At 38.4% G+C, this 21372-nt stretch overlaps 1 protein-coding gene across 1 annotated transcript in view; it reads left to right on the top strand.

The window, feature by feature from the left end:
- The window catches only part of LOC135838444 (TOX high mobility group box family member 3-like), a 136395-nt gene that overhangs the window by 101031 nt on the left and 13992 nt on the right, over nt 1-21372 (top strand). The window contains exons 2-5 of the mRNA XM_065354076.1: nt 14131-14202; nt 17814-17933; nt 18388-18530; nt 18826-19120. Of these exons, the coding sequence (XP_065210148.1) occupies nt 14131-14202; nt 17814-17933; nt 18388-18530; nt 18826-19120 (630 nt within the window). The remainder of the gene's footprint in view (nt 1-14130; nt 14203-17813; nt 17934-18387; nt 18531-18825; nt 19121-21372) is intronic.

The raw sequence follows: 21372 nt of genomic DNA, 5'->3' as shown, positions 1-21372 counted from the left end.
TCAGATTTGATTTGACGCGACAAGACCCGGCTATACGGTGGCGATGGCGTGCGGTTTGTTCAATCTCAATATCGAGTCGATAATCGAACAAGTATTTCGTCACTGATGTAGCCACGTGGAGGTACGAGTAGTATCGTGCCAGGAATTGTTTCAAAATTGAACAGGTATATGCCTAATACTGGATTGTAAGGTAGGGAGACAATGGTAAGCATTTGCATGTGCTTTTGTGCAGTTACGTATCACTGTTATCAGTCATAGAATTATTTGTGCTCCTGTGGCAAAGTGAATGCTTTTGTATGAGTCCTGTATTGTGCTTGTCGTTCTTATTCGTAAATTTACTCGAATAATAAACATCGGATAGAAAAATCAAACGTGTAGTGCGCCAGGCGAAGGCGAGGCGGGAGGCGCTGACAGGCTGACTAGTCACGCGAACAGCGGCATGCATTTTACTCGTAGTATGTTCGAGTATCATACGACGTAGTGTACATATTGTATTCCTTGGGTAAGGTAAAAGGCATCCACCTTTCTACGATACGTATTGCGTATTGCGTACACTAGACAGCAGACTGGATGTTAGACCGTTTGTCGCCAAAAAATAATACGAGTATCGCACTTCTGTATAGGTAAGGTACGTATTCGACTGTCGCGTCGACTCGAATTTCACGCCATCTTCGAAAATATGGTTTGTTTTTAATGTTTTTCAGACGCTCGAATCAGACTTTTCCTTCAAAAAATTGCAATTAACGTTATTTAAGTATACGAGTATATGCGCATATTACACGAACTTGAATTACGTAAGAATCAAATATTTTTATTCTGCGTGCTTTGCTTGTGGTTAAAGTTTGTGTAATGTGCTTACATGAGTCATCCTTTTACATATGGTACATAAATGATTTCATTCGAAACCTTCAATCACATTCCTCTCATAATTTCGATTTTCTACCAAGGTTCTTATTGTTATTCAGAAAGGCACTTGAGTAAAACACTTCCCTCTCTCTTATGCTTTTTTAAAAATTATTAGGCTATTATTTTTATATTTTGAGAAACCCAGTTTTGGACGGTTTTTTATTATAGAATTAAAACCATGCTCCGCTACCATTTGATAATCCTATCATTTTTTTGAAACATGGAGCATAATTAATTTTTTGTAAGAAATTGCGCTATAGTTATTAAATGCCATCTCCTGGTCTTCGTTCTGTGTGAGTTTGCAAAAGAAATTTGACATTCGAACGATTGCGTTTGAAGCTTTGCGCTGAATCTACTTTTTTTTTTTTGTAAAACACCTTGGACGCACTAGGCGCCGAGGGTTTTTTTCATTATAAAAGAAAACCAATCTTAATCTTAAGGTTAGGTACTAGAGTAATATTAACTGTTCTAAGTATAATCTACAGCTTCACCCCAAGATTAAGACAAGGGACGGAAGGGGGAATGGGAGGGGGGGAGGATGTGAGACGGATTATCCACCCTGACCCAAACCCCTAGGCGGTTGCCTAAGGCCTGGTTGTCACTTCCCAGGTTTTCTTTTCACGCGTACCTGTTCAGATCATGACTGAGCCCCCAACCAGTCTCAGGGTGAAGTATGAAGGGGGTAGAAATTTTACCTAGGGGTGGTCCCAACAAGTTGGGGCCTCTAGTTAAAAGGCCACGAGGTACATTGGGTTATTTGTGGGGCAGTCAGTGCACTTGCTACTGGCTTCTCACCGACTGCCCACATGAAAAGATTGCTATTTTTCTACTTTATATATAATACAATATTAAATATCTTCATCCAGGTTTATCTTCAATATCGACATCTGGATCTTTCGGCTTCTTCTTTTTCTTCTGGGTTAAGTATATTTTTTGTTTGGGTAATAAAAAATGAAAAAATATATACAAGTATTAAAAAGTTATTTACAATTACATTTAAGGGCCATACCTATACAAACTGCTATCTACACTGAAACCCTATCTACATGCATTTGAATATACGTATATGAGATGGAAAATGCCTATTTATATTTTTTCGGCACTGACCACCTCTTACAATCTAAATATAATAAAAATATCTATTTACATCTTAAATCTATAGTTGTCTTCGGGTGTTCCAGTCTTGGTCGGGAATCATCAGCCTTTCTGCTTTTCCTGGCTGCAGACCCAGACTGTGACTGGAGTATTCCTGAAGAACTCGATTATTGAGTGTCTTACCAGGCTCCAATGTCCAATCCAAACGCTCTAATCCACCCTGACTGATACTTACCTTGCATGTTTTGTCTCCCCCAATTTAATTTTTAGGCACTTTTTCACATTAGTAAAGTTATTTCACGTTTCGCCTACTCAAGTTATTGATTTATCGTGATTTTCGCAAATTTGATTGAAACCACACTCCGCTACCTGCTGACACATTTTTCGTTAATTTTTGGTACGGCTATAAATTATGACGAATACTTGAGGATCATTTTATACTGTCTTGCTCTTCACCCACCTACCTATTGATTTCTTGCTATTTTTGCAAATTTAATCAAAACCACGCTCTGCTACCAGTTGACAAAATTTTCGCTTACATATGTATCTATTAGAATTTTATTGGTCAATTTTTTGTAGGTATTTTTGACATAATTTTCGATAATTGAACGAGAATTGATGCTACATGCTGGCAGATAGAGGTCATGGCTTGTTGTTGGCTTTGCCTCTGCTATCCTACATACAGCGTATCTACTAAATTACCTTCGTGGATACTGGATAGCTTGATATTCTGAGATATCTACAGTATCAAGTATGTGATTTGGTTGAGAAGTATTCGTCTTGAACGGAGGACACTACTCACGTTAGGTACTCAAAATAAAGTTCAACTAACGTGTGCATTTTGTACCACTTACTTACACGTAGGTAAGGTACCAAGTATACCAACAATACAATGTAATGTAATGTGAGTATGAGTAAAGGTAACTTACGTTAGCCTACGTAGTATGTATGGCTATGGCGATGGCGATGGCGTTTTGTTAGAATCTGAGAATCACTGTAATCCGTGAATGGAGTTGATAACCTGAAGGCATATCGCAACGATGACAGCTACCAATGAAATATTATTGACGTGAATTGTGCACCGTTCAGAAATCTAGATTGATAACCATTGTTAAAAATGATGTAATCATTTTCATATTTTTACGACGAGAGCGCGGGGACGGGTGCGGGCGCAGCGCGGCCGGAGCGAAGATAAACGGCGTATAGCAGCGCAAAAAGGATAGCAATAAAAAAAGACTCGCACTAACGCGAAGAATGATTAATCGCGCGTTATTTTTCCAATTTTGTAAATTTATTGAAATTGATTTTTTCGTTTGGGCGGTTGCGAGGTTGCGTTGTAATGTAAAATTTCATTTTACTCGTATACGAAACGATGTACGAGTGTAGGTAAATCGATATAGTGAAATATTTACTTAACTTACACCGAAAAGATGTGTGTCCGTGTAGCTTACCTATAAATGCAAATTTAGCTGAAATTTACTAATTTGTAGAAAATACTCTTGTAGGCTGAGCGTATTGTATGTAGCTGCAGTTTGTAAATTTTTAAAATAAAATCACTAATGAGCATTCGGCGAGATCTTCCTGTATACATACCTATAATTTATAGGTAAGTTTAAAATGTTGGATTTTTCACAGTCCAGTATGCCTGTGCGGAGAACATTTAATTTTGAAAAAAATAAGTACTACCCAAAGTGTTGATTATGTCAGTTGAACCATAAAATGTATATTTTCAGAAAAGTAAATAAATTTTGACGTCTCGAATATTCTTAAAGGTTCTGGTTGGCTGGCACATGAAGGAAGAATGAAGGAAAAATCTAAACAAACAAACGAACGAACCAACGGATAAATAAACGAAAACAGAAAAAAATTAATTCGACGCGAGTTGTCTTACTCGTATTTTATACGCGTATCTATTATTAATTTATTTACCCATCATTAGTATTGCTCGTTAAAAGCAGAGTTGAGAGTGGTATCTACGTTACCATATCTTGTGTATTATTGATGACTCGAGGAGTTGCGTCGAGGTATAGGTAAAGTACACTACAGCTTACCTATACCTACGAGTTAGTAATTTGTTGAAAATTAGTATATCGAACTGTTTGATTTTTATTATTATTAATTTTTATTCGACGTGGACACGAAAACGTATGGGTTCAAGTTGGGCTGGGTAGTGGGTATTGGGTATTGGGTAAGTGTAATAGTATCGTATCGTATCCGAGTTGTAAGGTATTTTCTGTCGAGGTTATTACTACATTTAATTAACTCGGGGTCAGATTTATTTGAAAAATTATAGCGTGCGTATTAATTTGTAAAAGTATACTCGAGTATGCTTCACTCCACTCCACTCTACATTCGTTATAAATTTTCCCACAATCGAGAATTATTAAGGTATTTCGCTGTCCGCTCGCTCTCTGCGCGTCTCCTCTCCATCCTGCTGTTAGTGCTGTTTGTATGCTTTTTCGAATTTATGCAAATAATGGTTTTTTAGTGCTAATGAAGAGAACCGTCGTCGTCGTATTGAGGTGAAACGAGGTAAGAAGCGCGGCGAAGGAGGCGAAAAAATGGATACATATTAAACGTAGAGAGAGAGAAATTGTTAAAATAATATTACAACGTTGCAACGTTAATAGCAATAATAACAATAATAAACGAAAGAATAAATAATAAAGGTACAAGACGTGAGCAATTTCTTCGTTATTAACGCCCATTTTAATCGTGACGTTGACCATAACGTGGTAATTTATGCCGAACCAACCGGTTTAAAAGACCAAGCTACATTATACGTAATATTGAGCATACGCGTACTCGTACTCGTATTGAAGGGCGAATACGTTCATCATCGGGTCGAATCTATAACGTGTACCTACTATACTATATTTTGTAATGTTTAGGCTGCGAAAAAATATTGAATTTTAAATTTAAAAAACCAATACCTACGAGGTTTCCAACGAGTCTTGAAACATACTATATAGGTACCAGAGTCCTGCACGGTATAGTTAAAAGTTATCTGCGTTAGTCGCGCGCCGAGGGCGGGTAGCTATAGTTATTAGTCGTCCTAACGGCAGGTTATAACTGCACCGGCCGGTGCGATTATATTTGTAACTCAGATAACTTAACCGTCGACTAACTTGTAGTTAAAATAACTACGCTACCTGCGATTATCCGCACTCTCATAGATAATATTATTGTGCAATATATTTTTGAAAAATGATTTTTCAATCCCTTCCCCGATTGATGAGTCATTGAAATATATCGATAAGGTCTAATCATTGCAACGATGACGAATGCGGTATAACCGTAGTTATTAACCTAACTACCGCTGCATCGGCGGGTAGTTGTAGTTAGTTATTCGTCGGTTGCGCGCGCCGACAAAACTAACTACAGTTGGTTACCTGTAGTTAAATTAGCCGATAGCTCCGGCGGTTATTCGGCTATTTTAACTATACCGTGCAGGACTCTGATAGGTACCTAGCTACCTACTTACGTACGCCCAATAAAACTTTTTTTTGCAGAAAATTAAATAATAAGTACGAGTAGTTGTGATCTAACCATTTGGAATTTTCTGACATTTTTTAATAATATTGTACCGAGAACAAATGGGGGGGGGGGGTGGATAAATTTTGGAACCGAATTCGAGATTCGAAATTTGCCACGTGTTTTTGACGTCGCGCGTCGTGTCAATTTTTTTTCGTTTGCCCTTTGACTTTTTGAGAAAATCGAAGGTCGACCCACCTTCGCGATCATCTCCTCACTCACGATGCGTCAAATTGGCGTAAATTCATTTTATATTTATAAGCGTATCACGCGTTTCACTTCATTTAAATTGGACGCTTTCAAAGAAAACTAATCCATCAAAGTCGGCTTCCATTGTGAATTTTCAAAATAATATCGCGGTCCGGATGCAACAGTGATTGGGGGGGGGGGCGTGGGCACGGCGGCGCAGTGCGAAGGCCGCAGACAGCCTTCGAGGCAGCTCTTTCGCTTTCGCTTGTTGCGATAAATTTACTCGTAATGCCGCAAGTAGGTATATTTTTTTCGGTTTTCATTTTTTATCGGGTGAGATCCGAAGTACGCGAATATTGGAAATTTTTTGAAAGTGCGAGTAATTTTCGTAAAATTTGTCAACCTTTTCTTTTACTCGAGCGAAGATAATGCATTTCACGAGTAATTTTGCTCCTGAAATCATTTTGTTGATCTAGGAATGTGAACGTGAGGTGAAAAACGTGATTTTTCATAGAAAATGGTAACACTGATAGAGTCTTGCTTGCCAAATCGTCGTAATCTTTGGAATTTTTCAAATCTAGACTACGAAGAAACGTCAGCCTAATTTTTTGGTATTTTTTATCAGCAGGTAAAATTGTGCTCGAAGTTATTTTTTCAGAATTTTCGAGCATTGGATGCGATGGAGGAATCTCATTTTCAACTTTGAAAAATGGGTATATTTTTTCAAATCATCGACCCCCCCCCCCCATACGTGTATTGCGTACCTACTTACATATTTGGACGAACGAAGAACGAAAGGTGAACGAATCGAACGACGACGACGACGAAATTTCGTTGTGCTCGTCGTTAATATTACGACTACGTACGCTTAATAGGTAGGTACAGGTACCTTTAAGTGTAAGTATAGGAAAGGGCCGTAGCCATAGTTGTTAGCTTGAATGGGAAACAAAATAAGGAATGCGGTTAACGTCGTTTCGAAAACATGTATTTATAAATAATAATATTAAAAGAGGAGAAAAAAAAAGCAAAGAAAATAGGTACGTACTCGTTACGAGAGAGAAGAGAGAACAGAACGCGAAGATGGAGAAGAACGAGAACGAGAACGAGAAAGAGTGAGAGAGAGAGGAAGAGAGAGGATAAAAAAAATTCGAGATTACAATTTACCTCGTTTATCATTTAATTGTATTTTGTGATTTATTTAAAACGTTTGGAATAGCTTACAAGTTTTACATAACAACAAACGAGAATAATAATTTTCCAACGAGACCGTAATAATTTTCTAAAGTAGATCATTATGGTGCAATTTTAATTGGCTATTTAATGTTTATATAGTGTAGGGTATAGAGCTATAGAAGTATAGATATACATAAAAAGTAGATCCAGTCACGATTGTTAGAAATCTGGTTTTTATTGGTTCACTTTAAAATAAAGACGGTTGGTCGAGCTGGAGAGTTGGAAAAGTACGCGACGCGACGCGACGTAACGTACGACTTACGAGTACGATAATAATTTACTCTGGTAAGTCGTTGCTACGAGTAGTAGTCCAATTTTTTTTTAGCTCTTTGGTAGGTACCTCTACCTACCTACTTCATATTCTTGGTGGGTATTGGACCTACCTTTAGTACCTTAAACCTTTCCCGTTGAAATCAACGGACTTGAAATTTGGAATTTGGAGAGGGAAAATGAAGAATTTTCAGGTCAGCTTTTTACGTGCAAGATTAGGATATCATCGTACTCGCTGCTCGTTATTTATAGCTCGAGCTCGTATATTAACGAGCAATTTTTATGATTTTTTTTATCGTATAGCTGCGTAATCGGTATACGAGTACTCCTATAGGCGGAGGTTGCAGGTACTCCTCTGTCGCTGTCGCTGCGTGTGAAATATGAACGAAAAAATGTTTCCAACTACACATGCTCCGACTACTCGACTCGTGTTAATACAATACGAGCTATGTGATGTGTACAATACAATTGTAGGTAGTAGGTACATGCATACATGGTGTGCGAGTACTTAGTGTGCGTTTACGTTTCCGTTGCAATTGGTTTAATTACTCGTACGTTACGTGCACCTGTCGCGCTCGTTATCAAACAAACTATTTCGACAACCCGAGAGTTGGCGCAAATAAGCGCGATGTAAAATTTTCTCAAACCTGGTTAGCGTTCAATGAAAAAATATGGATTTTCGATAGAGTTTTATTGCCGAGGTCAAGGCCGTCTTCTTGCCGGCGATATTTTTTTCCCTTTCCATTAGGTACGATATATTATGAGAGCTCACTACTCACTTAGCCTAACCTTATATGTAGCTTGGTGCTTGTCCTGATTTATGCATTTTAGGCATTACGTCTGCGCATCATTTTTTGAACAAAATTTTATAAATTTCTCGTTACCAAAAAAGAGCGGAGATAGGTTGTAAAGTCCAAACCCTCGTAATAGTGTAGGCAAATCAGCTTGGAAATGACAAAAAAAAAAAATGAATTGTCAAGATTTTATTGCAGAAAATTGTCGAGAATATAAGTTTTTTGCTGATATCACGTTTTTCATTTTTTGTTCAATTTTCGAAAATTAAACGCGTACCACAAAAAGGGGACATAATCAAAGTTTCACCCAATTCACCTGGTGAGCTGAAATTTGGGACATACCCTACTTCGAACCTACCGAATCGATTGGAAAAGGTTTCAAGCCGTTTTGAGTACTTAGTTCTGAAGCTGCCAGCAGATTTTTTAAACTTGGAATTTCCATAAAATAAAACCAAATGAAATTCGTAATTCACTGTATCCCTGATTCCAGCGCGGTGTAGCAAATCGAGTCGACTGAAGGTGGTTTCAAGTTGTGTTGGAACTTGCGGCGGCCTTTTTTTTGTTGTTGTTGGAAATTTCACTTTTCCACGCCAATTTTTAAGAAATCGGTTTGAATAATTCACCGTTCCCTCTCGATACTGAAAATCAGTTTATGACCTATTTTTGACGTGTCGAATCGACTGAAAATGGTTTTCGGCTGTTTTAATGCTTTCAGCACTCGAGCTCCTGAAATTTTGACTGGTGACGTATTTCTTCCGCATGCCATGATTTTTCAATTCAAATCAGACTCAAAACTGTGTGATTCCTTCGTTGATCGTGGTCAATCGTGTTTTTCTTCGTAAATAGTTTACATCAATACGTATCAAAATATGTATTGAAAGATATCACCCTTGAAACCGAGGAAATACATATTTTGGAACGCAGTGGTGTCAATTTTTTGATCATATTTACCAACTTCAAAAAATGAAAATAACAGCGTGGCAACTTATGAACTTTTTATTTGCAAAAACGACCAAAAAATTCACTTTCATTCGACGGATTTATTTTTCCCGAAACAGGTTGTGTATCGACAGGATCGAAAAAACTACGATTTTTTCGAAAATGCTTTCTCTTCGAAGCCCAAATCTCCCCTCCAGGGTTACTTACCTCCGGAGCTAAAAAAAATTTGTAGGTAACTTTCAATTCAGGTCTTTACATACCTACTGAATTTGGTGAAAATCCGCTCCATTTTTTTTTTTTTTTTGTTGGAAATATGTACATAATATTATGTACTAGTACTTTCTACCTATCAAACATAAAAAATATTAAGCAGTAAATATCGATCCATATTTTGAAAAAAAAAAAAACAAACAAACAAAAACAAAGCACTCCAAACTTGTAGATTGGTAAAGATACCTTAGATAATTACCTATATTAGGTACCTCTACCTAATACTTGAAAGCTGATTGAACGTTGTTTTTTTTCAAATTAGGTGCTTGATTTGTCCAAGTTCTGTTTTCCTTATTCATTTTATTTTTGCAATATTAGATATTAGGCAAGTACTCGAAGCGTGCTCGCGTTTTCTCAAAAAAAAAAAAAAAAAATGAAAACAAAGAAATAATTTACGAAACTAGGAAACCATAGCTTCGAGACGATTGCATCGCGAAAAACGAAAAAGGAAAACGGAATGATTAAAGAAAGTATAATACTCTTAGAAAGAAAATACTGCGAGAGAACGTACGAGTACATTAGTACAAGCTACAACGTAATAACGATAATACTCGTAATAAACGCATTCATCGAACACGGATGATGGTAAAAGTGCTTGTAATAATTTAAATGCGCTTTTTCCCTTCTCCGTTTCGCCGCGCCGTCGTCATCTCACGAATGTAGGTCTGCAATATATAAATTGCATGTGAATAAAAGATGAGCTGTGTAATATCGATTTTTGCCAGCGTTGCATAATTTATAAATTTCGACGTCGAAACGACTTCTTCTTCTACAGAGTTATACATACAAAAGCTTTATTCTTATCACGTTACAAACTAACTTTAATACGAGTAGTGAGTCCTCAATAGTACGGATAAATGAAATTGTTTTTACTTTTAGTCCGCCCGCCCGCGCGCCCCCGCCCTCTGTGACCTTTATTGTTTATTCTCATGGTTTGTGCACTGTGCAGTGGTGTAACGTGCAATGCGGATTGGCATCAACCATCCTACATGTGTGACATGTGCATTGTACATTGCATGTGCGATTGCACTTTTTTTTATGAGTTGCGTTAGCGTGTATGGATTACAGTGGTGTTGTTGTGTTGGTGAAGTTTTGCGTTGATAATTTTTGAGATTTTAACACGTCTGGCGATCATTCAGAAATTCGGAATCTATCCGATGACGACGGTAGCCTTTTGAAAATCCAATTTTGAGTGTCGAGTCGTTGCTATATCGCGTATCGCCCTTGTCAATTTTGTACAATGCCGTTGGTCACTTGTGGTAAAAAGGTCCAACTCTACGTATGTGTGTGTCTTTTTTACTCGTACGTATTCCAGAGTGTCTAGCGTCTACTGTCTAATGAAAGCGAAATTGAAATTAATCGATACGCCATCGCCATCGCCAGTGGCTTTGCCTCTTGCACTAGGTGAAGGTGTACAACTGTGCATCTTGTATTTGTAGCGTGTATGTCGACCTGTAGCCTGTTAGCCATAGCCATAGCCATAGCCACAGTCATCTATACGAGTATCGAGTAGCATCTGGACCTACTACCGATCGAGATTGACACGCAGATGCGCATAGTAACACGTTGTTTCCTGTTGTACGACTGCATAGTGCATAGTGCATAGTGCATAAAATACGATATAGCGTGGCGGCGGTGCGGTGTGTCCATTGTGCCTTGTGCCTGGTGCCCACTGGCTACTACTTGGCTTGGATTTAATGTAATGTAATGTGTAATGTAATGCACTCCTGTACTCGTGTGTCGTATGTAGATGTACAATGTACATTGTACACCAACTACCGCGAACGCAATTATTAACCGGTTTATATGAACGAGTGCGTGTGCGAAATGCGAATTAAAGCGCCGCCGTGCGCTGCTGTGCCAAAATTTCATCGCGCTTTCTTGCAGATGCACATTGCACGTGAAGGTGCCATGCCAATTGCCATGCTACGGCGCGGCGAGCTGCATTGCCGGGCGCTGGCGCTTGCGGAAAGCGTGTCTGCGTAAGAATCACCAAGTACTCGTAGTAACGTACTTTACTTACATTAGACCTACTCATCGTAGGTAACTGCCCTGTCTATACATACACTTGTGACTTGATACGGTATCAGCGTGTAATGTACTCCTTCTCAAGTCGTCGTACACGTGCGTTTGCGTGCTACGAGTATGTAATGTTACGAGTACTCGTAGTATTATGTACATTGTACAGTCATGCATACTGCATACCGCATAGGATAGGTAGGTGTTACATACAAGTACACTAAGTACGATGGCATTCTATGTGTTCTGTGTCTGGACTCCGGAGCTGTATGGTAGTATTCGCAGACAGCAGGCACGCGTCAACAACTACATACAACTGTGGCTGGCCAGTCAGTAACTGATTATTCATCTTTCAATGTACTGTACTGAGTACTGTGTACAAGACTGGCTGGTGGCTGTTTGTGGATATACGAGTATTGTAATAACTAATACTTCAATACGAGTAGTCGAAAGTGCCTAGGGGGGGGGGGGCAGGATGTCTACAGGTAATGAAAGTAGTGATAAGGTAGTGATTTTGAAGGTCTGTAGTGAAAGTACTGAAAAAGTAGTGATTTTCAGCAATTTTGCTTAAATAAAGGTAGTGAAAAATGAAAAACAAAGTGAAAAATCTTATTTTCCACACCTTAACAATATAAAATAGGCCCTAAGTTAAATGTACTTAGCAACTCTGAAAGATCCTCTGAAAAGTACCTAGTTTGAAATATGTCAGGAAATAGCCATTACAAACCACACAACTATTTATTAATTAATACACACAGGTGTCAGGAAAAATATATATCGAAGTATGCAAATTAGCTAATTATCTAAATCAAATCTTAAATCAATCAACAACTGAGGTTGTCAGGTCTAGAGTTCTGGCTTGGCTGGAACGTGGATGGACGATAAGCGATCTGTAATAAAAATAATCGCTTTTGAGTACACACACGTACTACTCATAGATCATGCAAGGCTCCTAAATAACTCGTAGATAACTTGTAAATATCTCGAACTCAAGCAATTCTAAAAGACCTCCTTCTCAGGCTGTGTAGTCTCAGCCACGGCCAACTGTGGGGATGCTTCGGATCCAAGTACCAATTCTACCCATGGTTCACCCATCAGTGTCAGCATAATGGAATGATCTTCAATGGCCAACTAGCAGCGCCATTCAGTGACGCCCTAGGCACCAACTAAAGTAATATAGATCTCTATATTACTTTAGCACCAACACAGAGTTATCTGAGAGGCCACATTGTCACCTGTATGGTTCATCACACATACTGCATAGTGGTACCTCTGAGTCCCCCACAGGGTCCTATGCGTGTATCAAAAGGCGACTACTGTACTAATCACAATCACTGTTTCAATTAAAATCATATCTAGTTACATTGCATGCGCAATGCACCATGATATCATTCAAACAACTAAAGCAAAACATATTCTAACAAGTATTCATGTATCTTTGTACTCTGTAAGATAACTTACGTCACTTACGTAATATTTCAGTATCGAATTTGTAATCGTCAATACAGCAATGGAGCAGGTATCTCTTAGGCAACTAGGGAAAATAGCAGCAGCAAGCACAGGCACTGTACTTTAACAAAGTCTTATAATAACTGAGATCTCTGTGCTCAGCCCAACTCTTTTCTGGTATATTTGTACTCAAATAAGTGGGAGAACCCTTGCTTCTGTCACCCATGGTCGCTAAGATAACACCTCATAATAAACTCAACTCAATGCAGCTGCCAATAGTGCATCATTCGGCGAAATGAATGCAAGATGCTCTCGTATTTGAGAAGAAGAGGGTTTCAAAACACTGATGTACCGTACTTACCCAAAAATAGAATACGCGATTAGCGAAACCCTAAAAGTGGTCTTGGATTTTAACAGGTCAATGGCCCGAATCGATGCAAAATCTCAAATACCATACTTATGTATTTTAGGCTATTTCATTCAGCCAACTTTGGCAACTGAAAATTTGGTTCCGAGTTGTGGGTGACATGAATTTTCAGGTGAGCCAAATTCCAGTCAAATCAAAGATGACGAGGCGACAACAAGGTTCCTTCGTGAGCGCTCCCCTCCGCCCCCAATTCAAATTAAACTGAAAACAAACTGAAATGAACAAGTTTTTCCATCATCTGGTTCAGCCAGTGAGCTAAAAGATGAATTGTTAATTTCAATAACTGTTTCAAAAAAATATTGAGGTGGAGGGTAAACTGAATAAACATATTTATATGGTAATGCAAAAAGTAATGTAAAAGTAATGCATTTCTTCGAAGAAACTTTGTTAGACACCCTGGCTACAATCAGATTTCAGAATGATGCAACATAATACATATAAAAATTGAAAAATTGACAGGTGACGCGCGCCGAACGAAAACGCGATTACATTGCAGACATATGACTCACACATTTCACACTACACACATTCAAAACCATCGGGTTGTGCACTCTTATCGCTATCTCCAAGTTACGTCATCATACAATACAATGAGAATACCTATCAAAAAAAGGCACTAGTTTCCTTCCTTTTAAAATACCTATAAATAATGTTACTTTGAACAGTACCTCCTCTTTGCGAACCCATATTATCTCGCCCCTGGGGGAGTGGGGGCACCTCTCAAGCTAAAATTTTCTCCGCGTGAGTTTCAACATTGCATTTCGTCAAAATCCTCCCCCCCCCCCCCTCCATGGATTCACCTACAGTTACATTTATGTGACCTCGGAATGATAGTTTTTATTGAAACTTGGCAGGTTTCTGCTAGCGTTACTCGTAGCGTGTAATCCGTGTTTCTGTTATCATCACCGAGAAATTTTTGTGAATTGCATTACGAATTACAATGTATCGGACTATTATTTGTCTTACGGTTTTAAATAATTCGACCAATTTTTTTCTGTGTTGCAGAGATCAGAAAGTAGCGATCTTGCCTTATCCATGCCAACCAATCATAACGGAGCATACCCAGTAAACGAACAGGTAAATACAAAATTTCGTACTCGTGCTATTATACACAATAGTTGAGAGTTGTGTACATTTACTCGAGTCAATGGATACGTGGTGTCTTGTCTCACATTATAAGTATACTCAAGTGCATACTTTTCATCACAATGAAGGAGCGTTCGTTTTCTGATTTGAAAGCTCAAAATACGAGTATCTTGTAGATTCGCATTTATGCAGCTTTATAATTATAACATTTTTGTACTCGTAGTTTTTCGCCATTGTGGGCGTTGAGTGGGAATTCCAATTTTTTTTCAATTTAGCAAAACTTGGAAACCTACTAAGTGCAGGTCAAAAATTAATAAAATATTCTAAAATTTGAATAATAATTTGTTAAAAATGAAGAAATTAATACGATATAAGTTGTAAAAATTGAGCTTTCGGTTATTAAAAATTACCATAAGCCGATGAAGTGAGAAAAATTCAACACAACAGAGTAAAGTTTCGCGAAAATTGCTCGAAATTCGCTAAACATTGTTCTTCATTTCTACCGTTGAAATTTTTCTAATCCTTATCAAACTGCTAGACCATTATCTTTGTATAGGTAATAATTAGGTATACTCGAGCTAGTCGGGATCCTTTTCTTTTTCGAATAAACTTAGTTGCGGTTTTTCACGAATTACCCCCTTTCTTCTGTACTACATACAAATACATAAGTACGTAAGTTGAATTAATCTAATGAAAATTACTCGTATGACCAGCGAATGATTTATGTTGACGTGCGACTGGATGACACGATTAGGTGATGAGAACTTAAAACTGGTCAACGAGTGACGATATACATTGTAATATGTATGTGTAGATGATTGTGGATGTAGATGTAACTGCGAGGCAAATAATACCAAGTTATCATCGTCGTCGATATTTTTGTGTTGTGTGTTGTGCAGTGCGCGTTGATGAACGATATACAAAACAAACGTCAGAGATGCAAACGAGGACGATATTGAGCTGATGAGCTCTCCGTCGGCCGTCGCTCTCGCTGGAGCAGCAGTCATCGGGGTAAAGCGAACGGTGCAGCGCACAAAACGGATCATAAGACGATGAAAGCGCGAGCACGGCGGCGGACGGCGGCGTGGTACGCGGTTCGTGGTTCGAAGCGGGCGGGGGCGGGGGCAGGGTAAACCAAGTGGTAGAAGTAGAGAGCGCAGAGAACGGCAAAAGATCATTAATACGATAAAAGAAGAAAAATAAAATTAATGACTTTCAATTTGTTCGTTGGAGCGAACAGCATCAGTACGCCCTCATTAATATCTATTTAACTTTTGAATGGTCAAATTAATGAGTGTAGCCGAGTTGAGTTATTTCAAATGCTAATGAAATAGTTTTTGTGTATGCGTCCGAGGAGGGTGCGGGGTGTGGGCTGTGGGGTGAGCGGAGAGCGCGAAAAAGCAAAGTATAAAAGCTCCACGGAGAGGGCTGTACCGTATGGCGTGTATACGATACGATTTCTGCCGCAATCCCATCAATCTGTATGCTGCATACGTGTACACGTGTGTGTGTGTGTGTAGTTTTCTCTCGATACCTACCTACAATCAACCTATAGGTTTAGGTACTCGAGAGGATGTTGATTGGGTATAGACAAGTCTGTATCTTCGAATGAAGGCACCTGTACGAGTACATTATGTACGAGTAGTGGCGAGATGGGGACGAGGGGGAGAGTTTCGGATATTGGCGATGCTTTTTTTGACTACCTAATTCAACTTACGAATGTTTTGTACTTACTATGTAGGTACTTATGTAAAATTTGAATTAAGCAAATTCGCAGGGGGTTCACTTCGTTTCGCCAAGTGCCTCGATGCCTCGATTGAAAATCCGATTGTTTCGGTGTTACCGGAACCGTGCAATCGCGTTGGTATTTCTTTTGTGCCCGAGTGCCCGAGTCTAGGGTCTTGGATTCTTCATTGCCAACCTGTGCCTCCATCACCATCTGTTTCAGCTTTATCGGTTTGTCGGTTCGCGGCGATACCGGTTTCGATTTTTCTTCTTTACTACTCGTATTTCGATCTTGGCCAGGGCCACGTGGGGTTACTCGTATCTTTGCGACCAATTTACTATTGTATAAGAGCGTAATGTTTGTTCGCGAAAAATGCAGTAGCCAGATGTTGAGATTTCAAAGTCTCATCGTATGCCTATGGCGATGTTCTCGCTTGCTGTCTCTTGGGAAAGAGACTCTTGGCTTACCGGGAGACCCCTCAAGGTGTCCACCATCGATTTGAACGAGACAGCATGACCTAAAGCGGCTCCAAAAGTTGAAATTTCAACTGCCCGAATTATTTTCTCGATTTTTGGCGGATTTTTGAGAATTCAAATTTTACCTACTTACTATTTTTGGCGATTTTTAAATTAAAACTTATTTACTAAAAATTACAAATGGAAATTAGTCCCAAAACTGATTTTCAACTCCTTCGAACCAAATTTAACAATTGCGGGCGCTTCCAACGGTTTTCGACTTCTGTGGAAGGCATGAAACTTATGTATGTACTTTGCACTGACGCGTGGTTATGAAATTGTACCAAACGTAGATACGTAGGTAGAGGTACGTAAATACATTTTCTCAAAAAAAGTGAAAAATGTACTTACTTACTTCAATTTGTTCTCGAGCTCCTCAATTTAGTTATGTATTGAAAAATTGATTCGACTCGACGGATTGTCAGTACACCGAAATTCGCGCAGATATTCGGACTTGAAGGGGAAAAAATGGCGAATAATTTTCCGTTTCTTGAATTTTTTACTTTTTTCTTCAATTTTAATTCGCCGTAGATTTTTTTCCAGCGAGTAACATGGCGCATAATATCGAAGGTATTAGGTACGCGAGCGTAGCCTATTTACAGTAGTCTGTCTAACTATTTACTTGATTTATCTGTAATAGATTGCCGTAGCGTATTTCATTTTTCCTTTCATCTTTTTTTTTCAATGCTTTTTCATTTTTCCTTCTCAATTTTCTTTTTTTTTTTTTTCGTTTTTTTTTCTTAATATATTTTTTTCATCTCCGCTTGGTAGTAGCAGCTAGCAGCATTACGTAATTGTGAGATAAATGGCGTTTTCGTCAGCGGAGCGAAGGCGAAACAATGGAAAATTTACCGTGAAACATTAAACAAAAGTGTAACGATCTGGCTGTTTCTTTCGCCATCTTTTTTATTTTTTCCTTTTGCTTCTACGTGGGTAGTATTTGATTTCGTTGTACATATTATTATTATTATTATTATTATTATCATTTTTATGGGCTGACTTGACAGAGCAATACGAACCAAATGGGTATATCTTTAACTTTATATGTATCAATACTCTGCCTGGTCATCGGGTTGAACTAGAAGAGGTATACTTAATCGAATAATCAGATGTGGGGGATTTCGGTAAATTCTTTTACTTTTTGACTGGAACGAAGTTTAATTAAGACGGTTATACAATTTGAACAGTTTACCTACTCGTACTAATTATAGGTACGCGTACGTACTTGTAATATTGATTGGCATTTGATAAATGCAAGATGAAGGCGATACGTATAGTGTAAAAAAATGATAAACTTGTATTTCACCCGTGTACGTGTACGTTGCTTATTTGTACGATTAAATTTGAAATTTTTGTTGCAGACATTTCACACGCCTAGTTTCGGCGACGAAGAATTTGATATAACGCCTTTAGGACCGACAGCTACGCCATCCGGCAACAATAATCAACACCCTCCGTCATATCAGCATTCACAAGTTAGGGTAAGAATCAGGCATCGTTTCGTTATTTACTTACTTATATATGTATGTACTCGTATTTATTCGCGATTCATTCGTAATTGTACCGTTGAAGAGAGTATAAAGAAGTTGCTACGTAGAAATTCCGGAGCAATTTAAAGTTTACATCCAAATGTTGCTTTCTTTCTTTGGAATGTCGAGTGTTTCTGCAATTTTGTCCGAGTTTGTGATACGAGTACCTTACACTAATAGTCTAATACTCGTACGAGTATGTGCGGATTTGAAAATAATCAATTGTTTACGAGAGATAATCAATCGCAAGCGGGAATACACAGAGAGTAAATTTTATACGATCGTGAATGGTTATTACGTACTTAGACGTGTTACGGCTTGCCAGCCTTAGGTACTACTTCATCGTTGTTAAGGTGTTTAAATTTGTTGGGTGTACTTATTAATTTGCTCGTCTTATTTATTACAGGTTTTATCGAGTCACACGAGCGAACCAATGTCGCCGCAAAGACCACAGCCACAAATGTGCAATACGAACGGTTATCATTACATGTCACCACCTCTTCCACCATCGTCGGACCACAATAGTCGAAGCATGGGTATCAGTGTTAGGTATGCATATTCAACTCGACTGCACCTACATACATTGTTTTTACAAGTATAGCCTAACTAAGTATAAATCCAAAGGCAACGAAGTTGCATTGTGAGGGAAGGAGTAGTTTTTTTCCTATTTTTTTTATCGATGAACCAAATTGGCGAACTAATTGAGATGATTGTTGGAGCTAAAAATTTTACGCGGACTATTTTTTCGAATTAAAAGTATCCAAGAGTAGAGCCAATGATATTCGTGTAATTACGTTAGATGATCAATTTTTTCGTATTCTTATTCATTTTGTTATTGTTACAGTGCAAATTATACCAATTCTCATCAGCAACCAGGCTTCAATACGATCGCAAATAACCAAAGTTCTCAATTACTTCTACTTCAGTCGCATCATCAACAAACGTCTCAACAGTCACAGCCGCCTCAAATGCAGCAGCCATCTCACTACAACGTGGCGGCGATGCGATCATACGCGCAGTCACCGCAAGCCAACAGTCCGAATGGTATGGCCTCGACGCCGGGACCAAATCCACCCGGAGCCCACGAAACCACCACCACCAGCGATGACAGCGACGACAGCACGCCGCATACTACACTAGTAAGTGTCTCGTTAATTACTTAGTACCTAATTACGTATTTTCATCGCCTTTTTCTATGGTGAATATTGGTGATTACTGATTGGTGTAGGCGTAGGCAACTTGTTGCATCGTCCCTCAGTCACCAATTCCGATTCCGCTCATTTTTCCTACCACAGTTTGCAAGTCACTCGAGGATGCCGACGATATTAAATATCACGATAATCGAATTGATTGATTGAATAAATGAGCTATCGGATCGCGATTATCGTGATACATATATCATATCACGATACTAACAACTTGCGATCTTCTGCGCAAGAATCGCTAAAGTGAATGCAAAAAATAAAATCTGACACTGCGCATGTCAAAACTGTGGGTGGAGTTTACTTCCAAAAGTCAACAACCTCCCTCCAGTTTTAGCGTAAATTTTTCATTGCACACTAGCGATCCTTACAGAAAAGATTGCAAGTTGTTGGTATTGTGATATCACGATAATCGCGATAAATAGGGAATATTAATCAATTAGCAATCGACAGCATCGGCGGCATCTCTGAAGTCACTCCAAGTCCATACCTGCATATGGAGCAATCCGCAAACAATTCTCAGCTGTTCAAACAAAAAATTGGCAATCCTACAGCCTACAGGTAGTGCAAGTTTCCAACATGGTCCACGAGTTGCATAAATTGTTGACAAAATTCTCAGAAATCTTGAGGAGGGGCTATACTGAATTTAACCATAACCTTAAACTTAACCCTAGAAATTAAACAAAGGCAACTTTTATGTTAACGCACACCAAGTTCAGTATAGCTCCTCCTTTACTCTTACTTTTGGCTACGTTTTAGGGTACAACCATTTTAGGAGACCCAATTCATGACTGTGATTGTAAAAAGTGAATGTTGCACCAAAATTTCTTCATTGGATTATTCAAACAATCAGCTGTGAATGTGATATGTAGTTCCATTTTTTTTTTTTTTTTTCCATCATTTAACAACATTTATTACAATCTTGAAGATAAGTACCAGAGCTGAAAACAGTTACGCTACTGCGCTTATCAGTATCTGGTTAAAATACTGGTCTAACCCGCTAGTAGCTGGTATCAAGTTGATTCGGGTACAGATCTTAGCATATAGCGAGCACAATCCAATCGTTTTCCCACTTAGTCTGCGCGCGCACCCCAAAACTTGATAATGTGTAAGTGAGAGGAGTTACATTTCAGCACCTATTGTAGGTGTGTATGATTGACAACATTGATGTTTGACAGTGATTGATGACAATGATGACGTCATGTCAGTACACCCGCTAAACATACTACATGCTACCAGCTACAATGTGAACTGGTGTGAAATTTTTTCAACTTGCTACCAGCTACTTATGAGCAGTGGGAATTTACAGTATGGGTACAGTAGTTACCTGCTGTTAGTGAGTACTGTTTTCAGCTCTGATAAGTACCTCAACTAAGTAATATATCTGACTTTAAACAAGTTAGTTACATGACATGTGCACTTGTGCAGGGTTCTCTCCAGTAAGAGTATACTCTGCTACATATTTTATAAAATATCTTTCCAAAGAGAACATTCTTATTTATTTTTTATAATATCTATGACTAAGTCGTGTTTAAATGATGGATGTTTCTTTGCTTTGAGCTTGTTTTGTGAGTTTTCAACTTGTCTTTTATTCATTTTTTTAAAGCAGTTCCCAAATGTCTTGTAAGCTTAGCTGCTCTTCTAGTTCCACTGGTTCATCTGATTCATAGGTGTTATTCTTTGGAAGGTTTCTTTTGACAATTTTGGCTTGTTCTGGTCTCAGAGTTGTTATCTGCTCCTGGCTTTGAGTGGTCCTTTGCTTGACACAATCATCTCCAGTTAGCTGTAGTACATATGATCACCATCGCAATTAGCACACTTGGCTGTGTCTTCTTTTTACTTCCTCAGGGTGTCTACAGCACGAAAAAAGTACGAATTTACGAAAAAAGGACGAAATTTGAAAATGACCCAAAAAAGTACGAAAAAACGTCAAAAATGCACGAAATTTACGAAATTTGTACGAAATTTTGAAAGGATTTAAATGTTAATTTGCCGACAAAATTACCATAATGTATCCTCAAAATTTTTATTTTTTTCAAAAGCTTTTGCCCTCGCTTCGCTCGGGCTAAATTATTGTTTTCTATTTTTTCTCAAATTATTCATTGTGTTTGGAAAGTAGTTATAGTTTTAAACAAACTTTTTAAAATGTCATTGGTGGAAAAACTGGATTTTTCACATTAAAATTACTA

This window comes from Planococcus citri, chromosome 3, assembly GCF_950023065.1.
Source record: "Planococcus citri chromosome 3, ihPlaCitr1.1, whole genome shotgun sequence".
In the NCBI taxonomy this organism is placed as follows: Eukaryota; Metazoa; Arthropoda; class Insecta; order Hemiptera; family Pseudococcidae; genus Planococcus; species Planococcus citri.
This window is presented reverse-complemented; position numbering and strand designations above follow the sequence as displayed.